The sequence below is a fragment of the Hylobates moloch genome, unplaced genomic scaffold, assembly GCF_009828535.3.
Source record: "Hylobates moloch isolate HMO894 unplaced genomic scaffold, HMol_V3 SCAFFOLD_4, whole genome shotgun sequence".
Taxonomy (NCBI): domain Eukaryota; kingdom Metazoa; phylum Chordata; class Mammalia; order Primates; family Hylobatidae; genus Hylobates; species Hylobates moloch.
Genome location: NW_026652279.1, coordinates 156,415,894 through 156,432,178, shown reverse-complemented (window position 1 = coordinate 156,432,178; position 16,285 = coordinate 156,415,894). Strand labels below are relative to the sequence as shown.

At 41.6% G+C, this 16,285-nt stretch overlaps 1 protein-coding gene across 3 annotated transcripts in view; it reads right to left on the bottom strand.

Moving 5' to 3' along the window:
• The window catches only part of CLDN10 (claudin 10), a 137,995-nt gene that overhangs the window by 15,988 nt on the left and 105,722 nt on the right, over window positions 1-16,285 (bottom strand). For 2 of the 3 annotated variants that reach the window (XM_032151118.2, XM_032151119.2), the window contains exons 2-3: window positions 3,923-4,084; window positions 3,753-3,834 (exon numbers count right to left, since the gene is read on the bottom strand). In XM_032151118.2, the coding sequence (XP_032007009.1) occupies window positions 3,753-3,834; window positions 3,923-4,084 (244 nt within the window). Of the gene's footprint in view, window positions 1-3,752; window positions 3,835-3,922; window positions 4,085-11,239; window positions 11,498-16,285 lie in introns of those variants that run through there. The other variant, XM_032151117.2, reaches the window with a different exon arrangement.

The window sequence follows — 16,285 nt, the reverse complement described above, 5'->3', positions numbered from 1 at the left end:
AGATAAGAATTTCACTTCTAGGTACTGTGCTAGGGAGAGAAGATACAGTTGTATAGACGTTTTCTGACCTCAAGGAACTTAATTCTCATGCCAGCTGATTAAGACACCAAAGACATAGTCAGAACATCCCTGTAGTGGCATACTCCACATCCCAGCACACCTAGGGCTGGCCCTGCCACAAGCTTTGATTCTACAACGTATTCCTCTCTAAGTTCATGTACAAACAAAACCAAAAGCATCAATTATCAAATTCCAGCAAATGCTAGCCAAAGAAGTGCTATCCCTAGAATAAGCCAAAATAAAATATTGCTTTAAAGATGACATTTCAGACCTAGGAAATCAGTTCATTTTGTGCTGATAGCCAATTTATAGCTTATTCATCTTCCCAGTTTTTATCCCCTCTACTAGAAGGTGTTGATAAACGGAAACCAAATGAAGTCATGTTAGTTAATATACTGGTTTTTATACAAGCGTGTTTTGTTTAAATGAGGTCTGAGTTCTTTTGGGTGTCATGTCATTTTTATGCCCCTTTTCTATCATTGTGGGTAATCAGAATCTGATGGTATCTACAATTCTCAGGCCTTGATAATTCCTTGATCCAACTGGATTTTGTTGAAATCATGGAGGACTTTTCTTTGTGAAAGGCACTGCAGGGAAAACAGAGATGAAGGAGAGAAAGTCCCAATCTCAAGGAGTCAACTCATTCTCAATATCAGGTTTTTTATAGTCTATATTTTCTATAGACCTTGATGCAAAGGGCCTGTTATTTGTAAATATTACCAATGGATAAGCAGTGCTGTTTTTCATGACCCCTGGTTCTTGTGCTTTTAATTACATTAGGTAAATTGGTGAATTGTAGGTGTTATATTTTTAAGCCACCACAGAAAAGAGCTAATAAAGGCATCTATAAAGATAAGCCACCTCTTACATACTAGACAGAATTAAAAAGCAATCTTAATAATAGTTAATATGACACAATAAGAGCTAATACAAGGTGTTTGCTCTGTGCCAATCACATCCATCTATCTCTCTCTCTCTCTATCTCTCCTCTCTTAACTCTCACAGCAATTCTGTGAGAGGGGTACTATTATTACCTTTGTTTTACAGATGAGAATACAGACAAAGAGAGAGAGAGAGAGAGTGGGTAGACAGAGACAGAAAGAGAAATTCCAAGAAGCTAATGAGAATGTAATAGCTCAATATAGCACTAAGAGATTGAAAAAGAGGAAAACCTCTCATAGCACCTAATTACTGAACTGAGTTTAATCAAAATCTGAAAAGAGAATAATAAATTCCAATGGCACTACACAGAATTAGGTGACTGAGCTATAGTAAGCACAGAAAACAGTCACGCAAAGATAGGTTTAAGTTACTGTTTGTACACAAATTAGCCTTGACAATTTGAGGAAAGAGTCCAGTGATTTTTAAGATATGGACAAAGATATCCTTAATAATTGTCAGGAAAATAAAACCAGTAATATAGAAAAGATAATGCAGAAGAGTGAGCAATGTGTTTAATAAAATAAACCATGAGAAATACAGGTTTGTTGCATATTTATGATATCAAACCCTAAAATGAAAACGTATCACTTAAATACAATATTTCATTTAAATATCATTAAAATATTTCTAAGCTTCAGAAATACAGCCTCGGTTTTTATTTCAACGTTTGCTGCCATGTACATCTGTGCAAATCTTATTTGAAAGATAAGTAGGAGAAAATTAATAAATCAGGACATGTTTTTGTATCATAGGCAGAGGATAAAAAAGTTATATTGAGGTCTAAAACCCATTTAATAAAATTTGTTTTTCTTTCCCATTTAATAAAATTTCTGAATAAAAACTATTTTTAAATGTCTAGAAAAGGCTGGGCATGGTGGCTCATGCCTGTTATCCCAGTACTTTGGGAGGCTGAGGGAGGAGGATCATTGAAGATCAGGAGCTGGAGACAACCCTGGGCAACATAGCAAGACCTGTCTCCGTTAAAAAATGTAAAAATTATCTGGGGCCAGGTGCGGCTGGATCACCTGAGGTCAGGAGTTCGAGACCAGCCTGGCCAAAATGGTGAAGCCCTGTCCCTATTAAAAATACAAAAAAATTAGCTGGGCATGGTGATGTGTGCCTGTAATCCCAGCTACTAAGGAGGCTGAGGCAAGAGAATCACTTGACCCCAGGAGATGGAGGCTGCAGTGAGTCGAGATAGCACCACTGCACTCCAGCTTGGGCAACAAGAGCGAAAACTCCATCTCAAAAAAAAAAAAAAATAATAATCTGGTTGTCGTGGCACATACACGTCCTAGCTACTAGGGAGGCTGAGGTGGGAGGACCACTTGAGCGCAGAAGCGCAAGGCTGCAGTCAACTATGATCACACCACCACACTCCAGCCTGAGTGACAGAAAGAGGCCCTAACTCTTAAAAAAAAAAAAAAAAAAAAGGATGAAATAAACCTCTTGATGAACATGTAGCATATTGCCACAAAAATTACAAAATAGTGGAATATTATAAATCATGCTTTTTAAGAGCCAATGTTCTGAAGTTCAACTGCCTGGTTTGAATCACAGTTCAATCAGCCTACTAGTTTGGTCCAAGTTCCCTTGAACACATCACTTGGCCTCTTTCCTCAATTTAAAAAAAGAGTACCAAGAGGACCTACTTTATAAGGTTGTTGTAAGAATAAAATAAAAAACATAATAAAATAATATTTGCAGTGCTCTGCTTGGCTCCTGGTGGGGACTTAACATGTGCTAGCTATTATTTTCATTACATTTCATGATATAAGCATTTACTATTTATGCATAAGGTACACTTAAGCCAGAACTAGAAAATCAATTTCCTGAAGATTCCTAAAACCACCAGAAAAAAAGTAAAGCCCAGCTGACCAGCTATTTCAGTAATATACTTCTTAAAAATTCTATAAAATTTGACCTGAAGTCTAAAATAAAATTCCCAGCCTCATTGATAGCAATACACACATACGTACGTGAGGCTTCCTAAAGAGGGATGTAGATATATTCTTAGGTAAGACAAAATATTTAATATATTAATTCTGATTTGGTATCCCTGGGTTTTTCCCAATCCAAAGAAATAAGCCTAGGGAAACTATAAAAAGCAACAGCCCATAGTTTAAAAACAACACCAACAAGCAAACTGATCTGTTAATTCCACAGCACTCATCTGCAAGACTGACCAGCCACATTTGGGTAAAGGTGCCATGCTCCTACAGCATTTTTCAAAAACCTTGCATCGTATACAGTTTCTTTATAAAGGTTTATCAGGAGGAGCTTGTTAAGACAGTAGTTAATACAGCAAATTTAAAAGACCCAGAAACCAGCATCTGGCAAATATCATTTTGAGTGGGCAGCAATCAAGGCAAGGTTTTAATTTTCTATTCGCACACCGCATCATTCTTTCCTCCCCGTCTGACACCTTTCACTTTTCCTCTACTTGACCTCAGTTTCATGATGTACAGCAGACGATGAAGTTTATAGTTCTAAATTTGATGCCTTGAACTGTTTAGAGACAAGACACCGCAATAGCAAAGTAATTAAATGCATATTTTGCGTATGTGGCATATGACACATTTAATCTTGAATGATGTCATCAGTTACCATTTATCAGTATGTCTTACTTTCAAAAGTCATATAGGAAATTCATGTCTCTTGGTTATATAGGAAATTCATGTCTCTTGGTTGAGAATATTAATTTATATACACTTCCTGTGAGCTGGAAACAGACTGAGAAGAGTACTTACTTTTGTTCAACAAAGAGAGGATCAAAGAATTCCGTTGTGATTTTGTTTGCATATAGGGAGCAGCCGGTCATTGAGCACAGCCCTAACAAATATCAGAGGGAAAGCACTACGGTTAGTGTGATTTCATTAACATCATCAAGTACCTTGTTTGGAAGAAAGTTACTATTTACCTGACAGTATGAATACAATCCCAGCCAAACAAGCAATTTTAGCTTTGGCTTTATCGGAGCCTCCGACTTTGGTACACTTCATTCCAAAGAGTGCAAATATGGAACCAAAGAAGCCTAGGCTGACAGCAGCGATCATAAGTCCTCTACATGCCTGGATATAACCTGCAATTAGAGTAGATGATTTACGTTACATAAAACATGTGGCTGTCCAGGTAGAAATCCTCATTTTACGTTGTCATTCTGGATATTTGTTTTCCAAAAAGGTAACTGTGAAGGTGAAAACATGTGGCAAGACAAGCAAGAAAGGAAAGCAAGTTAATCTACAGGGAGTGCCTATTCTAGGTCACACACTGTCAAGTGCAGTTTGTGGGGAATCCTCAGGATAGATCTCTGTTATTTCCATATTCACCGATGAGGAAACTGAGGCACACAAAGGTTATGTGACTTACCAGAGGTGAGTTAGAAAGTGGCAGACATGGATTCCATCCCAAATCAGACTACAAATTCCATATAATATTGCCTTTCACTGTGAAAAAACATCATCTGCCACCATCACAACCCTGTAGCTCCTCCGCTCATTGGACCTTAAAAGGGTATTTTAATGGTTTTGACATTATCAAATCATAAGATTTATAACTGGGTGGCAGAAAGAACTCCAAAGGGTCAAACCTTCCAATACTAGTGGAAGCTTATTAATAGGAGACTAACTGGAATATCATCATGAACCATGGGGGCGTCTAAGGGAATATTTTAGTGAAGTACTGTTGTTTTCAGGGCATATATAATAAAACTGGGTTTTAAAAAGCACTATTTTGTAGAAGAATAATTTATAGTGATTAAGTCAACTGTTCTCCTATAAATGAATGCCTTTAAAGTACCCTAGAGAGTATGTTCCGTCAGTTCGTTTGTTCACCCTTCCTGCGCTATTCATTTTCTTAGTCACATATTTTTATTTGCACAGCTAGGGTACAGGGTAAACTTCAGGGTGGCTTTTGTCCAGGTTTTTACATTAACAGGATTTAAACTAATAAGCTTTTACCACATAAGCCATTTTCATTTCAGCCTGAAACAATGCCATATTTCAATCTAAAATAGTGATAGTAGCACATACTGGGTGTTAAGTAAATATTTGCTAAGCAAATGAACATATATACCTACATCAGGTTTACGTTTGGAATTAAACTTTTTAACTGGAAAAAACCTCTTACGTGCCAATATATGACAAGTCATTTATTATTGGTGTTCAAGCAAAGCCACAATAAATAATAATTCCGAGACCATTATAATCATGAATTTAGGGAGTACACACTAGTGGCCTTCAGTTCAGTTTCCTTTTTTCTTTCTTTTCTTTTTTTAAGACAGGATCTCACTTGTCACCCAGGCTGGAGGGCAGTGGCATAACCATAGCTCACTGTAGCCTCAGATTCCTGGGTTCAAGAGATCCTCCTGCCTTAGCCATCTGAGTAGCTGAAACCATAGGCACTTGCCACCACCTATGGCTAATTTTTAAATTTTTTCTAGAGACAGGGTCTCACTATAAGGCCCAGATTAGTCTTGAATTCCTGGCCTCAAGCGATCCTCTTGCCTCGGCCTCCCAAAATGCTGGGATTAGAGGCATGAGCCACCGCACCTGGCCCCAGTCTGTGTTTCTTTGGAAAAGAATGAAATTGAAGTTTTAATCCTATTCCTTGGACCCATTTTTGAAGAGCAAACGGGAGCTGCTCTACTTAATTGTAAACACTTTAGACTCCCACAAATGCAGACTGCAAGGACAGTGACCTTCTATTATATAGTGTGAACTACTTCCATAAAAAAAAATTTCACCAACACCGTGGCTATCAAAAACAGCAAAACAAACTTATTTTTAGCAAAACAGGATAATGAAGGCCTCTTTCATAGCAATCATTGTGCTGCAGGGCTATCTGGGTCTCTGCTGCCAAATGCTGAACCAGCTCTATTTTAAACTTCAGTCCTCAAGTTCCCCAGCCAGAGCCCAGACAGCAGGTAGAGGCAAGACAGAGAGAGGAAGCCTGTCAGTCCCTTGCAAGTTTCAAGAGAGCCTGTGAGGATAACCCAGACTGGTTCATCACTTCCCACTAGGGCTACTCGAACAGTGTGGTTTCACTCTTTTTGTGAAATTCATTTTAATCTATGATTTTGAGGTTTTATAGCTGACTCTGACTGCAGTCATTAAATAAACAAAAAATGGGGGACTCATCCATTTATATATACTCCCAGAAAATATTAGCATGTACCCTAATTTGCATTTCCTTTAGTTATCTTCCATGCTTTGTTAACAGAAAGTGCAAGTTGTCGGGAATTTACCAAAGGTTAAATCCTACAATCTGGTCATTTAGAACACGGAATGCATTTCCCAGATGATAAACAGTGGGTAGAATCCCAGACCAACCCATTCGATTCTTAATACGACAGGGAAAACAACAGTAGTCTATAAACTCTATGTAATCACCACTGATAACATTTTTCCCGAGTTTCTCACTCTGAGATGCCCCGTCCCAGCCCTGGTATTGGCAGCAGGACCCGCTTTGGTCTCTTGACACAGCATGAGAGAAGTGGCAGGGCAGATTCTGATCTGGTCAGGTCCTTCTTTTGTGCCAACCAGAACCCAGATTTGGAAAATGAGGTACATTTCTCCAGCATGAACAGTAGCAATAACTTGCTAATTTTGCACATGCACAAAGAAGGCAATTTACAAGGACAATCATTGGCCAGATTTTCTGAAATGGAGAGCAAAGAGCAGGGGATAAACTCCCCTGCCAGCCATAAATGTAATGGAATTGCTCGTAAGCCTGAGATTTGTAAATTCTCAGTGTTCGAAGGCTACCAGTCCTTACAATACCCACAGATTGGAGCCAAGAAGATTCCAACAAACCCTTTCAGAGTTCATCTTTTGCAAAGCAGACCTCTACAGCCTTGCTTTCTAACAGTTCCTGAGGGCAAAACTTACAAGTAACACCACCAGGAGAAGTGTTAGTAAAAACCTAGTCAAGGAGGCCATTATTTTTGACAGGTCTAATTTACTGACACTGTTAATAGCTAATTAACACATTAAGGTGCTGAGGCATGAACATATTTATTTAGAAGTTCTCTGAAGTATAATTTATAGTTAGCTCTCCTGGGAGAAATGGCAAGCATTCCCACTAGCAAAAATAGATGGCATACACTAAAAACAAGCTGGCTGAAAATCATTCTCAGCTGAAGTTCAAGTGGTACTTTGAAAGGAGTATATGGGTTAACAATAAACCGAAATCACAAGCTCATTCAACTGTGAAATTTTCAAATAGTAAAATACAGCGACTTTAAATTAATGAACTCTGTTGGAGGAAACCTTCAAGGTGTTCCTTAAAAGTTAAGTGTTTTCCAAATTATGTGTATACTTTATTTTCAATTGCAAATCAGCAAAAAACGAAAACATCCACTTGGTGGAGACAATTCGCTAATAGCACCTGTGCTAGTTGATGGATTTAGGGGGGAAAAAAGAATGTGCTTTTCTTTTCCTGGTAGCTTTGTGTACTTCTGCAAATCATTTGAGAGAACAGTGGTATGGGGAGCGCAGGAACTCTGAGTTTCACCTCTGGTGCTTCTGTTTACCCAAGGTATGCCCTTGGTTATAGGACCTAATCTCTTTGAGGCTCAGTTCTCTCATCTGTAAAACAGGGATAGCAGCACCTCCTTCACAGGATGAATACTATGGGTGTCTGCTGAGTAGTAAGAAAGTCATCAAAGCATCCCTTTATATTATAATACTACAATGGATTCTAGGCAGAAATTAGAGCTGGGTTCTTAACATGGCATAACATTAAATCTAGACATATAGCTTTGCTAGGCCTCATTTTCCTTATAAGGAAAACAAGTGGCAATGATACCCCTAGGGGAGGGGAATCAGAGATTTCTTTATATAAGAAATTTAGGGCTGGGCTCATGGCTCACGCCTGTAATCCCAGCACTTTGAGAGGCAGAGGCAGGCAGATCACTTGAGGTCAGGAGTTCAAGACGAGCCTGGCCAACATGGCGAAACCCTGTCTCTACTAAAAATACAAAAATCAGCCAGGTGTGGCAGTGTGCGCCTGTAATCCCAGCTACTCAGGAGGCTGAGGCAGGAGAATCGCTTGAACCTGGGAGGCAGAGGTTGCAGTGAGCCGAGATCATGCCATGGCACTCTGTCCTGGGGGACAGAGTGAAACTTTGTCTCAAAAAAAAAAAAAAAAAAGAAAAGAAATTCAGAATAATGACCTCATCGTTTGACTCCAAGGGTTCTTCCACCTAACACAAGACAGGCAAGAGTCACGGGCCTTCTCTCTCCCTTCCTGGATTCTGTTCCCAATCTAGAGCTCATGCCTGGGTTGAAGGGGAGGGCTGTTCTACTCAGGCCACCATGGCCACTTTCTCCAAAGGCAATGTCAGGACCAGCACCCACCAGATGCAGCTGCCCTGGGAATGAAAGGTAGAGAGGACAGAGGGGCCCTACCCTGGAAGCTTCCACTTGCAGGTGGGGGAATCAACTCCCCTCCACAGGAAAACACAGTTGCGTGATTTAACCCTCCAAAATGTTGTTCTGAGAGATACAGAAAAGTAAATTTGTTTTGCAGTAGGAAATGCCATCTTAAGCCACAGAAGGAAAGTCATCAAAAAACAGGCCGATAAATATGATTCTATTACAAATTTCAAAGTCCTGTATGAGAAAAGGCATCATAAATTTAAGACAAACAATGGTGTGAGATTGCAACCTGCATAACAAATCAAGGACTGACAAATCATCGAAACCACAAAGAAACAACAGAACCATGGGCCTAAGATCTGGACGCCAATTCACAAAAGAGAAAAAAAAATGGTCAGTGAGTTTTGACCATTTTTGTAACCAGTGATTTTGACCACGGCAATAAGGGAAATGCCAACTAAAATGATAAGACGGCTGGGCGCGGTGGCACACACATGTAATCCCGGCACTTTGGGAGGCTGAGGAGGGTGGATGATCTGAGGTCGGGAGTTCGCGACCAGCCTAACATGGTGAAACCCTGTCTTTACTAAATACAAAAAAAATTAGCCGGGCATGGTGGCACATGCCTGTAATCCCAGCTACTTGGGAGGCTGAGACAAGAGAATCACTTGTACCTGGGAGGCGGAGGTTGCAATCAGCTGAGATTGTGCCACTGCACTCCAGCCTAGGCAACAAGAGCAAAACTCCGTCTCAAAACAACAACAACAACAACAAAAACAAACAAACAACAAAAAACTGGATTAACAGAGTGGTGAGAATGTGGAGAAGCAGGTATTCTCATACACTGTCAGTGGAAAGTAATTTGACAGTATGAACTGAATATTAAAATGCATGTGTATTCTACTGCTCTTACAATACCATTTCTCAGTGGAATGGAGTCTACAGAAATACACACACATACAAAGAGGTGAATATAAGATTTTCAGTAAAGCACCACCAACAAAGAAAAGCTGGAAAAGGTCCAGTGTCCACAATGGATCCACGGTTAACTAAGCCATTTTATGCAGTCTAATGAATATACCATGCAGCAGTTACACAGAGTCAAGTCACTTCTATTAAGTACTGACTCGGAAAAATACATTGATTTTAAAGTGTTGTACAACAGTAGGTAGTGTCATGCCATTTATGTTTTTAAAAATCATCTTTTAGTCACATGAGCACACAGGAAGGCCATTTTGCAAGTTGGATGGCATATAAATGTCACTCCTCTCTGCTCTCCTCCCAGCTAACCAGGACAACTACTCCTACTTCCTCTTCACTCCCCGATCTGCCCCCAAACAGGTATGGTACCACCTCCACTCTCACTGCAGACATGTAAGAGAAAACTTTATTATTCTGCACTTAATAATATTCATAGAGCATTTATTTCCTTCTCTCCCTTGTCCCCCAACTGTCCTACAGAAGGAAGCGTACCTATCTGGCACACTATCTCAAGGAACAATAGAGTTACAACAGAAGAGTGTTCAGAGGACAGTAACATATTGCTGACTATAAACCACAGGAACAAGAGAATGCCTGTTCTTCTACCTGGATGCGTGCTCTACAAACCACAGGAAATTCAACGGTAATGCTGGGGAATAAACACTGTTCCGGCTGCTTATTTTACCGAACAGGACACAGACCCGGGCGCCACCCTTCTAAAACTAGATGCGTATTCTTTATACGGAGGTTCCATCAAATACCACGTTGAGCAACAGTTTGCTTTTCGTGGCAAACTCCATCTTAGAGGAATCAACTATTTTCTTTCATTTACCCAGCTATATAAACAAAACCTGCAAGTGCGGTAATAAAAGAAAAAGAAACACCTCAAATCTAGAAATATGTTATGTAAATAACTCCTCAAGTTTCTGCCAGGATTCGTTTGCTGTAAAATCCTGGAAGCAAGGGGCCTAGAACTTGAGCAATCAATGGGACCGGGCTGACACCGGCTGCTGTCTTGAAACTCAACAGAGCCAGAGTTCTGTGTGAATATCCACCAGCTGCTAAGGCCTGGCTAACCGGAGCAACGCAGGTGAACATCTACAACGGAACAACCCAGGACGGCAGCAGGCACCGGGGACTCAGATGCAGAACAGGTCAGCTCCCCGCGCCACGCTCGCACGGCCCAAGATTCCCTACCCTCTGCGGACTCATCTCGGCACCGCAAGGGCTATTATTTTCCTAAAACTCAGAGGAAGTGTTTGTAGTGTTGCCTAGGCAGACAAGTTTGTAGAAGCTCTTTAAAGGGAAACAATAACAACAACAACAACAAACTCTGCAATATGTTTTCCCGCTTCCAACCTCTCAACCCCCACCCCCGCCTACTTTTAAAAGAACCAACGAAATGGCTCAAGGGAGGTCAGGACAAACGGATTTGGCTTGCAATGACACCATTTTTATCAGAACCCAGCCTTCGGGGAACGTAGGGGAGGTGGAGGAGACAAGCCTCTGCAGCATGAACTCTGGGTCCCAGCGGTCCCCAAGATATGGGGGGTGGGGGAGGGCAGCCGCGTCCTCGACTCTCAAGACGGCAAAGCTTCCCCATCCCCCGACGCCTGGGAGTCACCAACCCGGGCCTGTCTGCGTGTCCGCCCTCCCGGGGTCCCGGGCTCGAACAGGCGCCTCGCGAGACAGCCGTCAGGAGAGGGCGGGCACCAAGGAACGTCCCTGGCTCCCTGAGGCCCTGTGGGGAGAGACGGGTCGGGCCTCAGAAGAATCCAGTCTAGGGGTCCCGCTGGGGGTATTGGGGGCGAGAGGGCGCCTAGCCGGCTGGCCATCAAGGAAGCAGGGCTAAGGGCGGGGGCTGCGGGGATGCAGACCGTCCAGCGCCAGCATGGAGGGAAAGTCCTTGCAGTTGGAGACGCCCGTGGAGTCGGTAACGCACGTCTTCCACAGGTTGGCCCAATAGGTGGCGGTGGTGATGACCGTGCCGTCGATGGTAGACACCTTCCAGTAGTCGGTGGGCAGCGTGGAGGACACCAGTACCCAGCCCGAGATGGAGACCATGAAGGCGATGATCTCCGAAGCCGTGCTAGCCATGCCGCCGGCTGCAGCCGCGCTCGCTCTCCGGCTCCCACTCTGCGCGGCGACCCCCGCACTCCCAACCCCGCGGCTCCGCCTCCCGCCTCCGCCTCCGCCCACCGTCTCCGCCCACCGCCCCGCCCAGCGGACCCGGCGCCAGGGGGCGCACGCGACCCCTCACACCCATGCCCTGGCCATTGAGGGGGCTCAGAGGGCTCGCGGTCGCCCCCCGGGTTCTCCACCTGCAGCTGGCCCGCGCCCGCGTGCGGGAGGAAGACCGGCCTGCGCTCCCCTGAGCCCGAAGGGCCGCAGAGAAGGGCTCGCTTGTTGGAGCGGCTCGGGTTCAGACTGGCAACCGGGTGTGGACAGCCTGCTGCGCCCCCACCTCACCACCCCGACCCAGCCCTACCCAAGGCAAATAGCTTGGCTTCCTGACTACCTTGTAGAAGCAGAGCAGGAAAAGCCTTTTGCGTGCCCTGAAAGGACACGGTTTGGTAACTCAGCCCTCGGTTTGCTGAACTCTAAAGGTTTGCGTGCCACGCTTGTTTGGGTGACTCTGTTTGACTTGTCAAGGAGGGATCACTGTGCAGATTCTGGGCTGGAAACCGGCCTTGCCCTCAAAACTCTGCAGTTCTTTTTGGCCTGGTGGTATGCGGAAAGTCATGGTAAAACGGTGTGTGGCACAGGCCTAAAGTCAAGATAGCAGCAGATGGGACATTCTGACAATCTTGATCTTGCTGGTGTACTCATACTAATACACTATGCAGAGGGCATTTGTTTAACACATTTTCCCTGTAGGTCCCTTCCAGCTTCCAGGTCTAGAGGCTATTCTATGAAAGGATGCTGTTATTCCAGTCAAAACTGCTATCTTGTCTTTTTTTTTTTTTTAAACCACCTCCATCTCTCACGCCTAACTGAAATATAAACTCATTCATTCCTTCATCCCTTCATTGCTGTCTCAAGGTAAACATAAAGTTCAGGGTGTACTTCTGGCTCCTGAAGCCACAAATCTGGGCATAAATGAGAGAACAAGGACACGGGTTATTATTTGTTCATTTAAAGGTTTTTGCAGTTCTTGTTATGAGCTTCCAGGTTTCACTTTTTGCCAAAAGTAAGGAAAGGTCTAAAACCTATCAGTCTGCTTTGATAAATCTCGTGCTAACCCTCTGTGTCACTATCTTTAGGTAGAAACAACTCTGGTTCAATGTGAAGAATTTCTTAATTTCCCTTTGTCACTTTTTTTTTTTTTTAACCAAATGGGTGCCCAGTGAAAGAGGCACCAAGGTGGTGACAAGGTGACTGGAGAAGAGAGGAAGCTGGACATAGAATCATCAAAACTTAGATTGGAAGAATCACTGGAGACCAGCAGGACACGCTCCACACTCAAAACAATTATCCTGTCTATTTCTAGAGATAATGTTTAGCCCATGCTCCACCCTTCAGGACCGGCAGTTCGGTGCATGGCAATGTATCTATTCTGTTTTTTCATGTTGTTTTGACAGCCCTTTTAAGAAAGTTTTCTTCCTGTTGAGCCCAAATCTGTCTCTCTTCAATGTCTATCCAAATGTTGTAATCTGTGCTCTGAGAACACAAAGTAAGTCCTACTCTTGCAGCCGTGCAGCTGCTGGCAGGTGGTGGGCTTCTGTGTGCTTAATGGTCCCATGGGTACAAGGGTGACGATGCAGACACGGTTTCCCTAATGTTCTGCTCCGAACCCCAACTTGTCCTGATGTATCGTGTTAGATTCACTGGTAAACTAAACTTAAAAACCGAGTTTGAGAAGTATCTTCCTAACCTCTTCCTTCTCATCCTCCTTGCTATGCAAATCGGTTACCTTTGAGCAATGACCACAAAGCATCCTCTATTCTTTTGTATGGCTTGCCTTTTTAAAGTGTTTTATCATCTGTTTTTTTGCCCTCCAGCATATTTCCACTATTATTTCTATGCCATATTCCTTCCTGAATAATCTGCCTATTTCTGATCCAATTACTATTTGAAAAACACAAAAACCCATTAACCATAACATTTCTTACTGATTTTTCTAAAATTACAAATTACACAAATTATTTGTATACAATACAGTAATTATTTCCTGGCCTTGTTTGATAGTCCCTTTGTTTACTGTGGCTTGCCTATGGTAGGTGCTCACTAAATGGATTATTTCTTTGTTTTTACTAGACAAAACCCTGACTTACTTTTGACACAAAACAAGTGTGGTGCTGTGACCTTTAAGACTCAAGCACTTCCTAATTTATCACCTAGTTGGCTGTAAAGTCCACGGTTTGGATCCAAAGGCACATTGTTTGTTTTAAAGAAAGAACTTTGAAGAATGGTTTGGTGTTTTAAACCAGTCTGCAAAGTTTATTTAACACATAATGTAGCTCTACCTATTATACTTCAAACATCCATAAACCCAGATTACTGTTGCAACATAGCATCCAGAAGAAACAAATTCTGAATTCCTACTTGGAACACTCTTCTCTCTCTGCTGCATCGCCACACCAGTGAAGCCAGAATCTCTGGGGGTGGCCATGGTAGCAATATTTCCAAAACTTCTAATGTGTACTCAGGCTGAGAACCACAGCTCTGACCAGTTGAGCTTTGTGTATGTGTGTATAAACAGTTAATTTAGCATAACAGATGGTGATATGCATCACAGGAAGAAAGAATATTAATCTCGTTGAATACTTTGAAAAAAAGAAATATTCTATTACTGTAGAGATTGCAACACACAATTTCAACTTAAAAGGGATTGGAAACACCACAAACAATCCATAAATTAAAACTTAAATGGCAGCACTATTAGTTCCTTTGCCAGCTAAAACAGACTGGGGTCGTCATGCCTGTGGACTTGGTTAATTTTCCCTTCTCCTTTCTATGAGGTTGGACAACCCTAAACTCTTTATCTTCCCTAGGATGTACTACATAGTTACTGTGGAAAGCTGTATGTTAGAGGCCATGAGTGCCTGACCAAAGAATGAAAAATGTTAACTTTCTTTAATACCTAGATAATATTATATAATGAATCAAACATTTTTATTTTAGAATGTCTTATATCTTATGCTTCTCAAGCTAGTTTAGTCAGGAGAATTCTAAAGATATTATGGAGTAGCATATAATCTAAAAAAAGAATGTCCAGAAAATAAAAATGGACCAAATAGAGATTTTTGAAAAGAAGTAATGGATAAATGTCTTGTTTTGCTTTAAGATTATACAGTTCCCAAATAACCTTTGCAGTTAATCTGCAAGCCGATTTACAGAGTACTTTCGACTGATAAATGCTTCCTTATTTTCTTTAGGATTCAGTTCACTGAAATTTCATAAGAGACTATTCTTAATTTAAATATAAAAGTGAATACATGAAAAAAGGTTGCCTCCTCTAAATTATTCAAAGTAACATCTTAGTTAACAATAGTTTAGTCTTTACAAAAAGCTGTAGATCTTTTCCAATATGAAAACTACTAACTGATCTACACATTTGACCTGAAGACATACAATGCTCTGAAACATATTCTGAGCCTTTCTACTTTTGAGGTCTAAGTCACTGGAATTAGCATTGAAAATTATTTCTTTGGCTTATTATAGTTATTAAGGAGAAATAGAGGATCCCCCCACCCTGGGGTTGTTCAATAGGAGTGAAAACAAGTTTAGCCAACTGAACAGGAGATTTGCAGAAATTCCTTACTTGAGATTCAGTACAGCTACCAAGCAACACAGGTGTGCCTTTCAATAGCTCAAGGATTTTCTAAGCATCAAATTTGGTTTCAGTATACATTAGCTCCTTCCTAGATTCCAGTGAGGTGACATGCTGCTAATCAGGTGGGAAGAAACTGAATTCCTGATGATACGATATTAACTAAAAAAACAACTGCCCAGGAGCCAAGTATTGTTACACCACATTAAAGAAGACATTAATGCCGGTACCAAGATATTAAAAGAGCATATCTGTGTTCTTTTTCCTTCCATTTTCCCTAACATTTCATTTATCTTAATGCTTTATGCAAATCCAATGATATTTGTAATCTACTTAGCATGAAAGCTACGGAGTGATAGGAATAGTTACAGAATGAACACTTATTCTCACCATTGCATCACCATTCATATATAAATATATATCTATAATTTTTTTGCAGATTATAACTATACAAACAGTTGCCTTATTTTGTCATCTGGCAACCTGTGAAGTTGTACTCCATCAGAATGTTCCTATGGCCTATTACAAGTCAGCGCCATATACCTTGTGGATTTGTTTTTCATGCGTTCATTTGAAACACACTCATTCCCAATTCTAAATTATCTTAGTAGACTCTTCTTGAGCCCCTGGAGGGGAGGGGTAAGGTTTGGGCCCCAACAGGAATACCCTTCGAGCCTGGAATGACTCTCACTCTGGGATGCTAGAACCTTCCAGGGTTTGTAGACAGGTTGGGTACATTTTGTTTGTGCGTAAGCACTTGATGAATATCAATTTAACCTCCCACCCAGGTCGGGGCAGTATGTTAATTTATATGTTTTGGGCAAGTGATTTTATGTCTCTGAGTTACAGCTCCCTCATTTGTAAAACAGAGGAGTTATCTTGGATAGCTTCCGAGACCACTTTCAACTCCAAAACCCCCTGAGTCTAGGATTCCTAATGAACTCAGTCATTCACAGATAACATCAAGGAGAGGAGAGAAGCAGTTTTCCTTTGGTGTCTTTACTGTTTTATTCCCACTCACTTTCTGCCTCCCTCCTTTGCTAAATTTAAAGGTGGCGTCTGTATAGATGTGTATGTGGGAGGCAGTGCGTGGAGAAAATCTAAAATCTCTACATGTAGACTTATTGTCACTTTTTCCTTCTGTTTAGGA